At 39.0% G+C, this 17,486-nt stretch overlaps 1 protein-coding gene across 9 annotated transcripts in view; it reads right to left on the bottom strand.

Annotated features, from left to right (window-relative positions):
- celf5a (cugbp, Elav-like family member 5a) overlaps window positions 1-16,744 on the bottom strand; it is a 293,357-nt gene extending 276,613 nt beyond the window's left edge. For 2 of the 9 annotated variants that reach the window (XM_017712056.2, XM_017712060.2), the window contains exon 1: window positions 16,263-16,742. In XM_017712056.2, coding sequence (XP_017567545.2) covers window positions 16,263-16,695 — 433 coding nt within the window. In that variant the 5' untranslated portion in view covers window positions 16,696-16,742. Of the gene's footprint in view, window positions 1-16,262 lie in introns of all 9 variants that reach the window. The other 7 variants (XM_017712057.2, XM_017712063.2, XM_017712058.2 and 4 more) reach the window with 6 other exon arrangements.
- Between the last annotated feature and the right edge of the window lie 742 nt (window positions 16,745-17,486).

Here is a 17,486-nt window from a genome sequence, read left to right as displayed (position 1 = left end):
AAAAAAGAGGGGAAAAAAACATGGAGAGAGAAAGCAATGCAATCTCAATTTAAAAGTGTTTCTCTGAGCTTTAATGTATGGTGTAATACGAATTTGCAGCCCACAGGCACCAGCTCTAACAACTTCATAATTGGAATCCAAACACGTACAAATTACCGCCACGCTGTTGCATACCAAGTGCGAAATTTTTGGCTGCATGATGAAATTGTTTGAAACTCAACATAAAGGGAATGCAACTGGACCATGCTGACACAGCAGCAAGCGGTGGAATAAAAAGGGATGGAGTAAGGAAATGATCTGCCACAGCGTTTGATAAAAATCTAGAAGAGAAATCACCTCCTTCCACATTTGGCGCTTATGCAATGTGAACAGCTTTGTACAGAACATTGACATTTCTAATGAGCAGCCGTGCATACTGTGGGTTGTTGTGAACTCAGGCAAAGTCGAAAGGAGTGACTGGGGCTTCATGGGGAGATGGAGAGACATGGTGGTGATTAAGCAGGCTGAATAGAAGGTGCTACTCTGCCTCTCCACCACTGACAGCCTCCATTTGCTGCTTTATTTACTGCGGGCCGACTGGAACTCCAGTGCTCTTGCCGCAGCTGCTGCTGTTATTGGAGGAACAGTGAATCTGCTCCTTCACCTTTGGCCCTGAGCCGCGAGGTGCCCATTAAGAGTGGAGGTCTTTGGGATAAATCTTCTTCTATGCTCCCATTCTCCTTCTCTTAGCCTAAGCACTTTGCACCCATCCTACCCCCATCATCCCTCCCTCTCTTACCCTCAGCCCTCTACACTAGCTAATAAAGGCTCCTAAATGGTTCTTGAACTGCACTCTTATAAAACGTGCCATATAGTGTTCTCTGAAGAGTGACATAAAGGTTCCCTAATAAACCATGCTTGAAAAAAAAAAGATTTTTGCTGCAGAGAACCATTTAAAGGTATGTAATGTAAAGGTTCTATACCAATGAAAGGGTCCTTCTCAGAATCTTTGCATTATGTTGATGTTCTTTAGTCACTAAAAAGCTTCTTAACATTCACACTTCTCATGTGCACTAAGTTCTCTAAAGAACCAAAAGTGGTCCTTCTATGGATAGTGCAAAGAACCCTTTTTGCCACCTTAATTTTTCAAACAAAAAAAAAAAAAGTAAAACCTTTATGTTATATGGAGATTCCTGAGACACTAAAAAGTAGGTTCATATACAGAACAGAAAGAATGGTTCTTCCGAGAACCAAAAGTGCTTATGCAATTGCATCGCTCCAAGGAGCCGTTTGAGTGTCTAAAGAACCCTTTATAACACCTCTATTTCAAATATTGATTTCTGTTCTTCTCTAGGTCATTACTACATTTTTCTCTGGCTTCTAGTAAAGGATCTTGAGGGAACCAAAAGGGGTTCCCCAATGGCATCACTCCAAGGAGCCATTTCAATGTCTCAATGTACCTCTGTTCTTCTCCAGGTTTCTCAGCACTGCATGGTTAGATGTTTTAAGTTAACTCAAACAGTGGAATGATGTGTACCGCACTAACCACACAGCCTTGTTACCAAGCTGCTTCTCTGAATGCTCTGATCTTAGATGTGCTGCTCATAATGAGCTGACCAGCGCTCGCAGTGTCATCTGGGTTTGATCCGCTGCAATGCGATCACAGTAATTGTTCCAACAACAATACTGTCTCTGCCCCAGCCTAATTAGCTTGTAATGAGTTCTGTAATATAAGCAGTACTCTAGCGTAACCTGTAAACCTTAATTAAGGCAGGCACCTTTAAGTGTGCCCAACATCCATGCTCCCTGCATAGCAGAGTGGCTGCAGGCCCAGAGCAGGACACTCAGCTTGAGGCTGAAGGGCTTTCTATGTTATAAATTCAGGAGCTAAGGCTCAATCAAGATGACAAAAGGATTCTTTTAGTGATGCCAAACAAGAACCACTTTTGGTTCCCTACATAGCCTTCCAATGGATGATTCTTTAATAATGGAAGTCTCAATACTAATTAAAGCCTTTACCAAGAACAATACATCCAAGCCAAGAACCATTTGGGAACCTTTTTAAGGGTGTAACTGGGAACAATTACAGCTTGGTACTCCCTCACACAAAACACAGCAACTACTGGAGGCCAGGAACAGAAGACACTGACCTGACTTTCAGAATCGGATTCTAGCCCATATCGATAAGACAGAAAATTTGCCACATCAGTGTTCAAAGCTGCTCAAGAGAAAAGTAAAATGTCAAGTCACTAAAATGTCAAGTCACCCATCTTAGATTATTTTTTACAGAAAGCTTGTTAGGATTTCCAGCTCAATTCTGCACCACATCAAGCAACAGTTCCTACAGTTCCTGCTGTACTCTAATAACTACTAATATCCTACTCTAGTCTTCATACTTTTGCCTTCACAGCTGCCGCTTCATGTACAGATGTCTCCTGGACATGACTGAAAATTCAGTGCTTAAGACAGCGAGCTGGGTAACAATGTAAATAAATGCCATGTTAGCTTTAAACATAGCATTTAAATTCCTTTCAAAATGCTGAGGAAAGTTTGCATTATCTTAGTGGTGGCAAACAGGTAAACAAAGATGCTTACAGCTTAATCTAGATTCATGGTTTTACTATGCTGTGCTCCATTGCAGCCAGTGTTGAGCTCACCAGCCAAGCACAACTGCCACACTGTGTCTACTGAGACAGCCAATGACAGCAATGGTCATTAGCTGGGTAAAACTATATAACCTTTATATTTTTAATAGAATATAATATAATAATAGATATAATTTAATAGAATAGAATTCAAAGAGCACAGGGAAATATAATAACATGAAATAAATAAGTAAAAATGTCTCCTAAATAATTAAATATGTCTCCTTTAAGTACTGAACGCTTACCACTATATCTTCATTAATGGGTGATGCCTAAAATAGTTTTGTCAAGAATCAGTAGTGCTTCAGATGAGGCATCAAATTTCACATCACAGAAGCACGCAAAGTCACAAAAAAGTCTGAGTCATTTATGCTTGAGTTGAGTTTATGTGCCTGCCAAGGAAATCTACAAACTATGAAGAAGTCTTACTGTGATCAATGTTGCATTGCTTGGAATACTTTGAAATAAAAGCAGTAAAAAGATGATCCTGAAAAGAAAAGAAGAAATAAACTCAATAAAAAAGTACAACTTTATATACTACAATTTCCCATACTTCCCCATTGTTCATCTCTATGTGTGGAAGGTTACCTTAGAAAAATTTTAATTACAACAAAGATTAAAATGAATTAGTAAACTTGACTATGTGTAAAATGATTAAAAGCATTTTGGTCAAATATTATCACATATTTAATTAATTCTTCAAAAAATCTTGAAAAACAATCATCTTCAATACAGCCATATGAAACTTGTTTCTGTGCTACACATATTTCTTCTTCATTTAGCAACTTACAGAACATAATCTTAAAAAAAGATGGTTCTTCAAGGATTATTTAGTAAAGACAGTGGTTCTATACAGAACCATCTACATGATTAAAGGGTTCTCTGCATGGTGAAAGGGTTCGTCAGACTGATGGAGAATGTGTTGTATATAGTTCTATATAGAAATGGTTGAAAATGGTTTAATGTAGCACCAAAAAGTGTTCTCGCAGCAGAAGAACCCTCTTTGGTGCTATATAATTCTTTCCAAAATGGTTCTATATAGAACCACCTCCACAGTTAATAGTGATGGTACTTCAAGGTTTCTTTAGTAAAGAAAATGGTTTTATGTAGAACCTGCATGATTAAAGGGTTCTTTGCATCGTGAAAAAGGTTCTTTAGATTGATAGAGAATGTGCTGTAGTTGGTTCTAAACAGAACATTTTTGAAAAGGGTTCTATAAAGCACCAAAAAGGGTTTTTTAATTGTTCTGATGTAAAGCCTGTTACAATAGAGGTACCATTTTGGTGCTTCACAGAACCATTTTCAAAAAGGTTCTATATAATCTATATTGTAATCTATATATACCTGGAAATAAACAATAAAATGGTGTACAATTTTTTAAAAATTGAGAGAGAATTTGAGGAAAAATTGTGATAAGTGAAATAAGGAAGACATTTTCAAGATCCTACACAGCTACAAGGTGATTAGTTGAGGCTTTTGCAGTAAAAGATCTGTTTTTTATTTTTATCTGTTCCTCTGAAACACTTACTTAGATGACTATCAGCTGAATTTGATCTACTCATGAGAGACTTTGGCAAGCTTTGGGGTCCAGCTTTACTGCATACTCTCATTAAAGGAAAAAGAGGACAAACCAAATGCTGAGACATTTTGAAATTCATGTAAATATTTCAAAGATCCTGTTTTTCCCTTAAATTGTTATGCTGATAATACAATTTGTAATAAAAACAACTTTGCATTAAATTACAACAGTATGCAAAAAGAAGTGTTCACTTTAGACCTTTGCACTATAAATGCATAGAAAGGGATGTGTGTACCAGCCTCTGCTTTTACTGTAAGTCAGAACAGTATGAGAATTTAAAATATGCATTATAATCATGCACACTGCCAACTAATCACTGCTGATACATCAAGAAGGTCAACTGATTACTTTTTAATCAAGTGTTCATCAGCCCTGTCATAAAACTCTGTACAGAATATGAGCACCAAGGGTGCAACCAGTAACCACGAGTGGAGAGAGTGAGATTTTGAAAACATGTCATCTGAAAATGTCCAGCACAAGTTATTTTTACTGTGGCTTCAGTCTGAGAGTTTCTGATATAGCACGTCCAAGTTTGGGTCATTTTTAGGAAGCCTCAAGCGTCCAGGCATGTCCAGTTCCTACAGGTGACATTTCCTAATGTGCTTATGGCACAACAGCCACTGCTAATCAAACAGAATGGCTGGGAGAATGCTGGAAAAAAGCATCAGAGAGGAGTGAAGTACACTCTCTCTCTGTCTCTCCTCTCTCTGCCTCTCTCTCTCTTTCTTTCTTTCTTTCTTTCTTTCATTCTTTCTTCCTTTCTTTCCATTTCCTTCCTTCTTTCATTAACTCTCCTCTCTCCCCTTCTATTCCTTCTGTCTTTATCATACTCTCTCCCACTTCTACTTCTGCCTTTTTCTCTCTTCTCTTTTGTTCTCTCTCCCCCCCTTTTCTCCCTCTCTCCATTTTGCCCTTTGCTTATCTTTTGTTTTTGCTCCATTTCTCTCCTCCCCCCTTCTTTTGTCTTCCATCTTCTATCTTTCACCCCCTCCTGTTTGTCTCTTTTTTTCTTCTCACTCTCTCTCTTGCTGTTTCTATTTCTTACTTTCCCCTCTGCATCTTTCGTCTCTTTCTCTCTCTCTCTCTCTTGTCTCTTTCTCTCCCTCTTTCCTTGCCTCTCTATCTCTCTCCACTTTCTTTCTCCCCCTCCTTCTGTCTTTAACCCTCTCTCCCCTTTCATTTTTTTCTTTTTCTTTCTTTCTCTCCCTCCTTTTGTCTTCTTATTTCCCTCTCCCCTTCTCTTTCTGTTTTTCTTCTCTCTCCCCTTCTGTCTGACTTTCTCTCTCCATCTTTCATTCTCTCCTCCCCTCTTTTTCTCTCCCTCTCCTTCTGTATTTCTTACTCTCCCTCCTTTCCTCTCACTTTCTTTCTCCCCCTCCTTCTGTCTCCCCCCTTTCATTTTTTTTTCTTTCTTTCTCCCCCTTCTTTTGTCTTCTTCTTTCCCTCTCCCCTTCTCTTTCTCTCTTTCTTCTCTTCCCTTCTGTCAGACCTTCTCTCTCCATCTTTCATTCTCTCCTCCCCTCTTTTTCTCTCCCCTCCTATCCCTGCCCCTCTTCCGTTTGTCTCTTTTTCTTCTCTCTGTCCCCTTCTGTCTCTTACTTTTTCCTTCCCCTCCTTCATTCGCTCTCTCCTCCCCAACCCCCCACTTCTGTCTCTCTCCTCTCTTTCTCTCCCTCTTTTCTCACCTCTCTTGCTGCATTTCTCCCCTTCTTTACCTTTTTTTGTCTTTCTCTCTGCTTCTCTCTTTTTTCTTTTCCCTGTTTCTCTCCATCTCCTTATCTTTCTCTTCCTCTTTTTTGTTCTCTTTAGTCTTCTCTCTTGCTCTCTGTCCTTTTCTGTCTCACTACCTTCTCTTTCTTTCTTTCACTCGTTCTGTCTCTTTCTTTCTTGTTCATTTTCTCTCTCACACAATCTCTCTATTTCCTGAACTGTAAAAAATGAACATACATAAAATATCCATATACAGTGTATACATACAGAGACTGAGGACTAACTCTTTCTCTGTTTCCTTCTATCTCTCCCTCTCACTCACCCACCCCCCTCCACTTCTACAGTCTTCGGGGGGACGGCTGGCAGCACAGTGGTGATGTCATGCCAGCAGTGCAGCGATGGCAGCTTAACCTATTTTCGGAAATACCACAGATTCCTATTTTTAGCCCTGCTGAGCAGCGTTCCTTTCAAACACAATCCTGACAGGTGACACAAAGAACACTAATAATATTCCTCTCCATTTCACTCCTCATCCATCTCTTTTTCCATCACAGTTTTCATTCTAATCATTGCAATGAAAATAGCAATAATGATTATAGGATATGCAACCCTACAACATAGCAATACAGCATTACAAAATACTGCTATCACAATACACATTACAATCCACTACACACCTAGATACAGTTCATTTTTCTTGAGATATTTCTGATGAGATCAGAAATGAGATAAATAAACATCACTTAAAGCTTTTATCTTTAAGAGAGAGGAGAAAGTCAAGCTCCACTCTTACTTCAGATCTGAAAACATCCACAGGTGTTTCTGTCCATCCTCCCACCTTAAGAAGGCTCAACACTCAACACAATGGGTCTGAAAGGATGTGCAGCTGACAAGAAGCCTCACAGTGAAAAGGAAACAGACAAAAAAGAAGAACATTTGCAAATCAAACAAAGAAGCTGCTAGTGGTTAAATTGAGTTGTTGAACTTATTTTACTTTTATTATTTTATTTTATTATATTATTTTCTGTTAATTTAAGAAATGTTTTCTGTTTTTTTCTGACACTGAAAATTAACCTGTATGTCTGATTTGAGTGGAAATTAAATAAATTAAGTGTCGTCTTAGTAATATGGACAGTAGACACCATTGCACATACAACACATATTTACACATGTGCGAAGTACAAAACCTTCTGTGCAAAAAATCTAAATTGTGACATGGTTAAAGACAAAACTGCACTGTGTTGCTGTTAGTAGGACAATACATACATTTCCTCCAGAGCAGATGGTGATGGAAAAGTCATTTTATCCATAATAACAACAACAACCTTATTCACATAGGCCGTTTTAAACCAGTGACAGCTCAAACTGAAATAGAAGAAATGAAAGTTGAGTTTGACTTCTTGACTTCTATTATAGACTCTGTTCAGCAACAGCTATATAAAGGATCAGATTGGAAGAAATCTAATTCAACGCTAAATTAGAGAATTAGCTTTTTAACTGTTTCTTTAAAGTGTGCTGCCTAATTAAAGGAGGAATTCCACAGATTGCAAACTTAGTAACAGAATAAGTCTCACCACATTGTCTATATATCATGGAGGGCATTTGCAGAAGGCTGGTTTCTGCAGATCACATGTTGGAGCATAATCAGACATTCTGTAAGGTATCCAGGTGCTTTCAAGCCATTTAGAGCTTTAAAAACTAGCAAAAGACTTTTCTAAACTAGTATGATATGAGCTCTGCTTTTTGCTTCTGTTAGGATCTGTGCAGAGGATGTGTTGTATTGTAAGGAGGCCCAGTAAAAAGACCTTTACAAAAGCATGAACTGGTTTCTCTGTGTCGCCCTGAGATAGAAAAGGCAGAACATTAGCAATATTTCTCAAATTTATTAACTGTGTTTACATGCAGGACAAAACAGAGATTAGAGTCTAAGATTATATTCATCCTTTAAATGATGGCTAAACTGGATATTTATTGATGCTCATTTGTTCCAGAATTCAAAAGGTCAGATCAGAACGTTATTACTACTATGTTTCCATTCAAAGCAGCACAATGTAACATTTGGGGATTTGGAGACCTCTCTGGTGGAGATGGGTAACTGCATAAGAAAACTTGGTGCATGACAGGTCTTCTGAGGATGTACGTGAATTATCTACTATTGTCATCATATCTTCATCTGTATGATGTTGATTTTGCACTTGAGACCTAAGCATCAAGCTGGACCTTCTTTTTGAGTCTGGGTCTGTGATGTTTTAGAGAAGAAGTGACTGAGAATTTGCTTCTAAAAGGTATAATGCATTTTGCTAGCTGATGTACTGTCAACAAAGACTACCGTCAGCTATCTAAGCTATATACATATCAGAACTGCCTAAATGTGCATTGCTGATGATTAGATGCCGTTTTGATTTTTTAATAAGTGACCATTTAAATCTTAGAGAACCTTCTCAGCATTCTCAGCATTCAGGTATGTGTCATGACACAATACTTTTTTGCTTACCCAGCTTACTTTGAGTTTATTTCAATTTAAATATGGTTTTGGTTTTTAACTATTATAAATGGTTTACTTTCTGCATATTCAGTTAGCATGATTGCTTTTTCTTTCTCTGGCAACTCCTCCTCATTTTTCACAAGGTTGGTTGTTTGTCATAAATGTAACACTTTCATGTGTGTGTGCAGGAGAATTAATCACAGCCAGAGCATCCAAACCTGAATTAATGGAGAAAGTTGTAAACTGCTGTTGTGTAACAGTGTTTGTTAGGGTTTGTGAAACTGCAACTTATAAAGCCTGTCTAAGTTGAACAGGCTTCATTAGACAGCCCCTTGATCAACTGCTTTATGTACAAACCAAAACAAATGATTTACATATTAACACAACAACAAAAATGCTTTCGTCTTCAAGCTCCTCCGTTTTGTCTTCAAGCTCCTCTCTTTCTTTTATATCCAGAAGCATACATTTTCTTAGACATGGTTAACCAGCTGCTTTTTCACCTCACTCAAGCATCTTAGACAACATAATGATAATAATAACAGTAATAATCCAGACCAGCTGGTGGCCAAAGGGCCCTAAGCAGCTACTTATGTCGCTTATCAGGTAGATCTGGCACTGGTCTGATGAAATTAAAAATGATCTTAACATCTAGAAATATCACCAATGATATTTCCCTGTTAGCAGTACTAGCGGTACAATTTCAGCTGGTCTTATTCTGGCACCTTTTTTGCAACAGTGATTATGCTCCACATCTGGCCAGCCTGCCCTTCCAACCTTGCAACTTTCCTTCATATTAATCCCTTTGTTTTCTCTCCTCCTCTTCCTCTGCCATAGCGGATTTGCCTCTGAACCTGCCTGTAAGAGTCAGGCACCTTCCGATTAAAGCCACCATTTGTTTTCTCTCGCTCTGACAATCACTCCATCTCACTGTCTGTTCATCTGTTGTGCTTAGCCTCCTGCCTGCCTTTCATTTCTCTCCTGTCCGGTTCGGAGGTGAAAGAGAGAGAGAGAAAGTGAGAGAGAGAGGTAGAGTGTTACATTTGTCACCGTTTACTGACTGACACATAATGACATGCCATGCCCCCCTTCACAAAAACACTGGGGTCCGAAAGAAAGGCCGATCAATATTACGCTCTCGTCTCCTGCCACTACACACGAGAATTACAAGGTTTCTCACTGAATTTCTGAATTTGTATTTTTCCGCTGAAGGTAAGGAATCCCTTGGTGGGTTTTTCAATCCACGTACGCCTCTCTCTTAATCAAAGATTTTTTCTCGTAAGACTTCCTATGAATCAGCTCAAAATTGCAAGTGATTATCACAGAACACTACAGCAGTATCTCCTCAGCACTGCTGTCAATTTATTTTCCTTTCTACAAATGCACCTCTTGCTGATGGAGCTTTAAAAAAACACACTGCGTTTAAATTGGTCAGCGTTTCGCTTGTTCATTTCTTTCAATCTTCACCTCGTTCACCTCCTTCCTTTTTTCCTTTTTGTCATTGTCTCGAAATAGGCAAAACAGAAGCTCACTGTGGAGCACAGATAGTGTCTGTTCCTCTCCTATGGAATGACTCAAGAAAAAACAGAGTGCCGGAAATGGCATTTGTTCCAGAATTTCTGGTCTTAGGCAGATCTCTCTATGCCTGGCTTGATGCAAAATTATTGCAATCTAGTTGCCATGACAATGTGATCTGCCAACAGCCATAAAACTATCAAAACCGATGTCAGTGGATATTAGCACAGCAAAATAACTCGCCAGTTTGAGATATTTCAAGATGGATATCAACCCTTGAGCAACTGAGCAAATTATACATGCATGTGGCCTACTGCTCAATTTCCCTGTCAGCATACAGTCAATACAAAAAGATTTAGTATCTCAACTTTTAATATCTTTTCATATATTTCGAAAGAGTCTCTTTGGTACATATCGCTGCTGCCAGAACAAAATCTTGCATCTCCAAAATGGTAACTTTACAGGAGGAGGAAAAAACCTACTTTACTTTTAATGTAAGTCAATGGAACCAGACATTTTTCCAAGTCATTTTGGGCTGGTTCTTTTGGTCCCTTCATCATCAAAAAATGCACACAATGTAAAAGCCAATAGGCATTTTCAAATTATGTCAAAAACTGAAAAAAGACAAAAATGGAGATACGAGGTTTTGTTCCAACAGCAGCGATATGCATAATTCATGCATAGCCAGATGCCAAACAAAATAATCAGCATACAATGCTGTTCAAAAGTTTATAATCACTGGCAGGCTATGTAGATGTTTTATTCAATATTTCAATACAAATTTCCTGCGAGCATCAAAAAGGTATTATGTGACAATGCATGTACTGTAATTATGCATTCTTGATATTTGATATCCTTGAGATTTTATCATCACTTTCCAATGTGTTACATCCTAGATATTAATTCTACTTTTATAACTTCATAACCAAATTTGATTCTCAATAATGGAATAATGGAATTTCAACAAATTGATTTCATATCATCAAAATGATTCCAAACTTTTCAGAAAAACTGCCATTTATTCAAGGTTCTGATAATAAGATCTAATTTACAAAGTGCTTATACTTTAAAAAATCATTTGTATTTCAAAGGATGCAACAATACAAGGCCTCTTATTAAATCAAATCGTATTGTATTGTATTGTATTGTATTGTATTGTATTCTATTCTATTCTATTCTATTCTATTGTATCAGAGTATCGTAACTAGCATGTTAGCTTGTGGCTAGCACATTGGCTTAGGGATAACACTAGCTTGAAGCTAGAGTCTTAGAGTCTGGGACGTTGTAAAGCATAGCCTTCATATCTTTAAAACTTTGAATGCTCTAATAAACTGAAAATGGAAACATTAGCATATTAAAGGGCCCATATCTTGGATTTTTCTTAGCTTTTATCATCTGAGGTCCACTTATAACATTTTATATACCAAAAATAGTCAACATACTTTCATTCAATTATGCTGTGCTCTGGGTAAGTGAATATTTAAGTGTGCGGGTTTTTGTGACATCAGAAAAACAGTGAATTCACAGTGACTATTTTGCAGCTTGGTTTTCAAACAGTTGTATGCAAACATTTGGGTGCACCTGGTCAAATGAAATGTTTTATCGATTTATTAAGTGAAAATACAATATTGGAAAAAATAAAACATACAATATAAAATGTGCCATAACTTTTGTCACATTTTATGCTTTTCCCCCCAATATGTATAAATAATATATATCTGTATATATTAATATATATTGATGGGGTGCCCAAACCCATAAAAACCTACATGTTTACATATCTACTTTTACAGCCTTCAGCACAGCTGAATTAATAATGACTTATGAATGTTAACTCTAACAATGTTTACATGCTACAAGTGAGAAAAATTCAGTTTCTATGAAATGGGTCCTTTAACTTAACTCACATTTTTTAGCCACTCTTTGGCAAGATGCCACTGTGTCATATTGAATCAAATTCTGATTATTGTGGTTTACATCTCTAGTATTTTCCCATCCTGTTCCGAAGTCCACATATCCAAAGGGTCAATACTATATTCCTGGATGCCACTTCCAAACGAATGGCTATCAATCAACGGTTCTTGCCACAGAGCTAAATCTACCTGAAGGAAGCTAATGAGACCTTAGCGCACAGGTCATATGAAAAGATCACCATTCACAACAACGATCACTGGCCAAGACGAGAGGAGCTCATCCTGGAGCTCAGGCTCATGGCTCCTGTCAGGGGAGCCGCTGAGGTGTTACATTTTTCACAATGAAGCTCCAGTTGCATAATACACACATACGGTTGCTATGGCTGCTTCGCTCTGTCTTCCTCGTTTAAGTCAATCAAATGAATAAGAGAGCCAGTAAATATTTCATTTGACAATCTAGTTGGTGTCCAAGAAGGAACTACAATGTTGTTGCTTTCAAATCAAAACCTCCTCTTTTTTCACAAAATTAAAACACCAGCTGCCCCTTACAGTGTGTGAACATTTCATGATGGACTAACAGATATGCTCTAAAGCTGTATAGTATAAAATCTTGTCATATTAAAGGAACACAGCGGCTCTATAATGCAACAAGATTAAAAATGTACTCACATCCTGCACTGATGCAGATTCTCTACAGTGAGATTTACTGGTTTAAAGACAAGAAACCCCCTCCTGACGATGTATTCTGAAGGTGGGAAGAACCACTGAAAGACTGCTTTGGGTTTGATTTTTTTCTGCTAAATGCAGGAGGAAGGCAGATGGCTAACGCTACTGCTTAAAGGGTTGTATAGCTGTACTAACTGTCTTCAAATCATCATGTCAGTGGAGAGAAAGGATTACTCAAATGACAGAAGTAACATCAAATGAAGAGGACAGCATGCTAAAAGCTAAAGTTAGCGAGATAACTGCTTAAAGATACTTTACCTCAGTTTGACTTTTTTCTCTGAAAGAAAGCGTAAAAAATGTCAATTTTGGGCTGAATAATGATAGAATCGTTGTTTTCTGTACAATGTTTTTCACCACTCAAGTTAATCTTGATTATATTCATTAGCCTATACATCAGTGGCTAGGCTAGCAGTCAGGATTGGCTAACACCGCAGTGATTTCCAATGCTTGAATAATGTATTTTTGTAATGCACATTGAGCGAACATTAAAGAAAGAAAACATGAAATCGATATAAAATCATGAAACAGGTCAAACCGATGAAGCTGAGGTATGCAATGCCGCAGTCCAGTGCACAGTGTAACACGACAAATGACATTAGACTTGAGCTTAAGACCAGAATGCCTATTTACAGCACATTAAAATTAAAAACACTGGAAACAGTATGATGCTAATAGACATACAACCAGTACTGTAGGCATCCAGAGAGAACCAGCTATCAAAACCAGCTAGACAAACTACATTTTATAGCAATGGGCCTAAACCTGAAGGACAGCAGGCACATGACCGTGAACCTCATATGATATGAATATGCCTCCTGACAGGAAACTCCATATACAGCCATAAACCAAACTTTCTAAGAGCCACTTCATCTAGAGAGAAACTGCAGTAACATATGAGAAACCAAGGCCAATTCTACAATAACCGTACTGTACACAGGAACATAAGCTGCTTTAAGCTCAGAACAAGCGCATATGCAAGTCACTGCAGAGGTCACCTATAAGAGATGAGCTTAAAAAAATAAAGTTAACATTTATTAGGTCATTTCTTTGATTTATTGTGAAGGGCTTTCCAGGAGTATTTCTACACCGGTTAAAAAGACATTAACACCATGATCCCCGTGACATTAGTTCAATGCTGATATTCCACTCCTGCAGATATGACTATTCGTAATGTCAGTCATCCTGCATCTCGTCTAGCATTGCAGAAACACGTATGCATATGCTTGTGGTGGCAATTCCAAAAATGAAGTAGTAGAGCATCAACAATCTACTTGCACTGCATGCAACAGGCCAGTTAGAATAACAAGAATTTATACCAGCATTTCTAGTCTGCAGAATCTAAAAACTCACATACCCACACAATGGATAGATAAAAAATCAATATACAAACTTTAATTAAGTGCTATGGGAGTATTAGACTTTGAGTGATCAATCCTGAAATGTCATGGGAGTGAATGCTAACTATTAATACCAATCAAGGGACAATAATTGCCCCCGGGTTGGCATTGAACAGCATTAGTCACATTAAATTCTGCAGAGTAACCAGACCAGAGCCCATTTTAATTGGGAAAAGCAGACTGTGTTAAGGGACACTGTGGCCGATGCAAGGGACCGAGGCCTCAGACAATAACTACAGTCTCTAATCCTCTTCAGTCGAGTCATTATGGTCATGCCTTATTATCACGCCTAACAAACTAATTCCATGTTTTCCTGCGTGAATTAGCAGAGCTGAGATGCGCTCTCCTTCCGAAACGTGTCCTCTACATTTGATCCCCTTAGTGAGCACATCCCCTTAAATCACAAGTTGATGACAAAAAAAAAAGATGTAAAGCTTGTGCTACAACAAATCACACATTTTCTTTAGGGATGTTTGTAAAGACAGTGCACAGAATGTACGTTAAAAAATGAGGTGGTCTTGCATGTCTTATTTTTGGTCATATTTGAGTCTTAAATGAGCTATGAAAGAGTGCCATGAATAGGATTAGGCTCCTATAAGCTTTTGCAAGCTAATAGCAAAGTAGGCGTGAATTGATTCACAGCTGAAAAGAGGAAACTGAATGTTTGTTGACTCAAAACCTATTTATTTCATCATAACGCTGAGCCCACTGGACTGTAGGCTTTCATAGTAGCTTATGGGTCATGTAACAAGGCCATTAACTTTGGCCTGCAAGAGAGCTCCATTTATAGTAAAACTCTGGCATTGAAGGTACAGATATTATTTGATGTGAAATAGTATCTACGTTACAATTTGTTTAAAAGGGGAATTCCAACAATTTTGTAAAATGTCTGTCTGTATAATTAAACCATTACGATAAATGACGTCATTCAGAGTGGTTTGGTGTGAGATGCTCCATTTTAGAGAAACTAAGAGTCAGAATTGTTGACAGAGGTTGTGATAGGAATCAGACGTCTTAAATGTTTAACGTGCCTGAAAGCTACCTGACAGAAAGTTATTACATAAAACGGTTACAAATACACTGCCTGATAACTAAGACTTTGTTTAATGGCAGTTTTGACCCAAAACATACTTTAAAACATATTCATGGAGGAGAGCTAACGTGCAGGGTGTCACCCTGGCTAAACAGACACACATATATATATATATATATATATATACACACACACATACATGTGTAGGTTCACTGGTGATTCTGGATAGTAAATAAACCTGCTATATTTGTACTGAAGACATCACGACCGCTGGTTCCTATCACCACTACTGTAAAGCAATCCAAGGTGGGTAGGTTTCTCTGTAATCGACTTTTTACTCATTAAATCACTGTGAATGGCTTTGTTTATATATCAAATATATGGAATCACACAGACATAAAAAAGATTCGGTGGATTATCCTTCTTAAGGTAGACTTTGGAGTCTACTAGCAAAAAGGAACACCAGTGGACGCGTACTTAACCGCTGTTTTTTCCCTACCCGTCTTCCGGAAAGCCCCGCCTCCTACGCGCTTGCATTGGCGAGCTGTACCTATCGAATCACTCGTGAGAGTCAGAGAGAATGAACCGCTAGCCTATCCTAGCGCAGGACGAGCGACGCTATCGGCCAATCCTCGCTATGGGGGCGTGGCTTGTCGGAATGCGGGTGGGGAAAAAAGGAAGGCGGATCGCGTTTACGTTCCAAAACACTGTATTACCAAGAAACGTGTCGGCTGCGCACGAGCGGTTCCTACAGTGAGGCGCGAGGCAGGCTCGGTGAGATGAATAAATGATGTTTCCCTGATCGCAAAAGGCTCTTAAAAAATACATCTCTTCTGACCCATCTTTGCCCCAGTTCCAGAGAAAAAGTCAGAAAACACATTGAAATGCACACAGATTGGAGCTAAAGAGACCCTTTTGTGTAGCTGTGACAGCATGTTCGACACCTAAGACCAACTCTTAATAGAACGTAGGCTATTAATTACAGCAGCCAGGCGTCACACACTGAACGACAAATCTAATAATTAAGAACAGTTTCTAATCAAAACAGCCACAAAATGACGAGTTTTACTATGAATATCAGCCAAATAATTGTGCAGGTCAGTAACAGAACGGCTGTAATAACAGCTGCTAAACCCGGGAAAAAAACCCACAATGCCAAGATTACTGTTATGTGCGTGTAATATAATAACAAGCAACTGTTTACAATAGACAGACTCAGTAGTAAGTAGACCGGTAAACAATGCTGGCGGGGGCGGGGGGCGGAGGGGGATTTGAAGCTTTACCTTTGTGCATGCCGGTGTATCGGTCCTTTAACACTGTCAATTCGTGGATTTTCCCAAACTGTTCGAACAGGGGTTTCAGGTCTTTTTCCTCTAGGTTCCGCGGTATTTGCCCGATAAAGAGTTTTATGGCGTCTTGGTCTTTCATGGTGCCGTTCTCCGGATGAATGGAGATGGGTTCTGACCCGTTCATGGGTTTGGGGAAAGGGGTCTGGGCGCCCTGGTGCTGGTGCGGGAGAGGGAGGAGTGGATGTTGGGTCGGTGAAGCCCCGGGTCCGGTGGAGAGCAGGCTGGAGTGAGCGGGATGGGGCTGCTGGGGGGGAGGCTGCTGCCGTCTTGTCTCAGTCTGAGCGAATCTGGCCATTCTGAGCAGGGGGAGCAGACTGGATAGTAATAATGACAGCACACACACGCGCACGCACGCGCTCACACACATATACACACACACACACTCACACACACACACGCTGAGAGGAGCGCAAGCACTCAGCTGGAAACCCAGGCTCACTTTCTAGCCCGACACACATCACACACACACACACACAACAAGCGAAAGGGGGAGGGGGAGAGTCGCGAGGCGCACGTTCAGCTACTCTTGAGCGACACCACACGGTGGCAGAGAGGCATTGCACTACAGACCCAGATGGCACATTTTAAAAGGGTTCTTGGTTCTTCAAGGGTTACTCAGTAAAAACAATGGTTCTGTTTAGATCTACGAGTTACATGTAGAACCATTTCACGCGTCAGTGGTTCTTTGCTTGGTGAAATGGTTCTCCAGACTGTTGGAGAACGTGCTGTATATGGTGCCATATTGAAAATGGTTCTATACAGCTCAAGCTTGTCACACTAGAAAAACCCTTTTTGCTGCTATATAATATGCAATGCATTCTTCATCTGAGGGAGCATTTCACCATGCAAAGAATCCTTCAAGCATGAAATGGTTCTATATAGAATGCAATAGAACCGCTTCCTTTACTAAAGAACCCATGAAATGTGTGCACATTTTTCCAATATGTTCTTTTTTTCTCTCCACAAAGACCAGTTTTAACAATTATGTGAGTGCTGAAAATTCCTAAGGGTTAAGAACAGTTTATAAGCGGTAAATATCAGCCAAATAGTAGTTATAGTTAGGATCCATAACAAAATTGTTATGGTTATAATTATTTGACAGCTGTCAAACATTCAACACACACAACGCTTGGATTATTAAGGTGTACATGATAAAAA

The sequence above is a fragment of the Pygocentrus nattereri genome, chromosome 15 (genome assembly GCF_015220715.1).
Source record: "Pygocentrus nattereri isolate fPygNat1 chromosome 15, fPygNat1.pri, whole genome shotgun sequence".
Classification (NCBI taxonomy): Eukaryota; Metazoa; Chordata; class Actinopteri; order Characiformes; family Serrasalmidae; genus Pygocentrus; species Pygocentrus nattereri.
The sequence above is the reverse complement of the archived record's forward strand: the minus strand, read 5'-3'. Positions and strand labels throughout refer to the sequence as shown.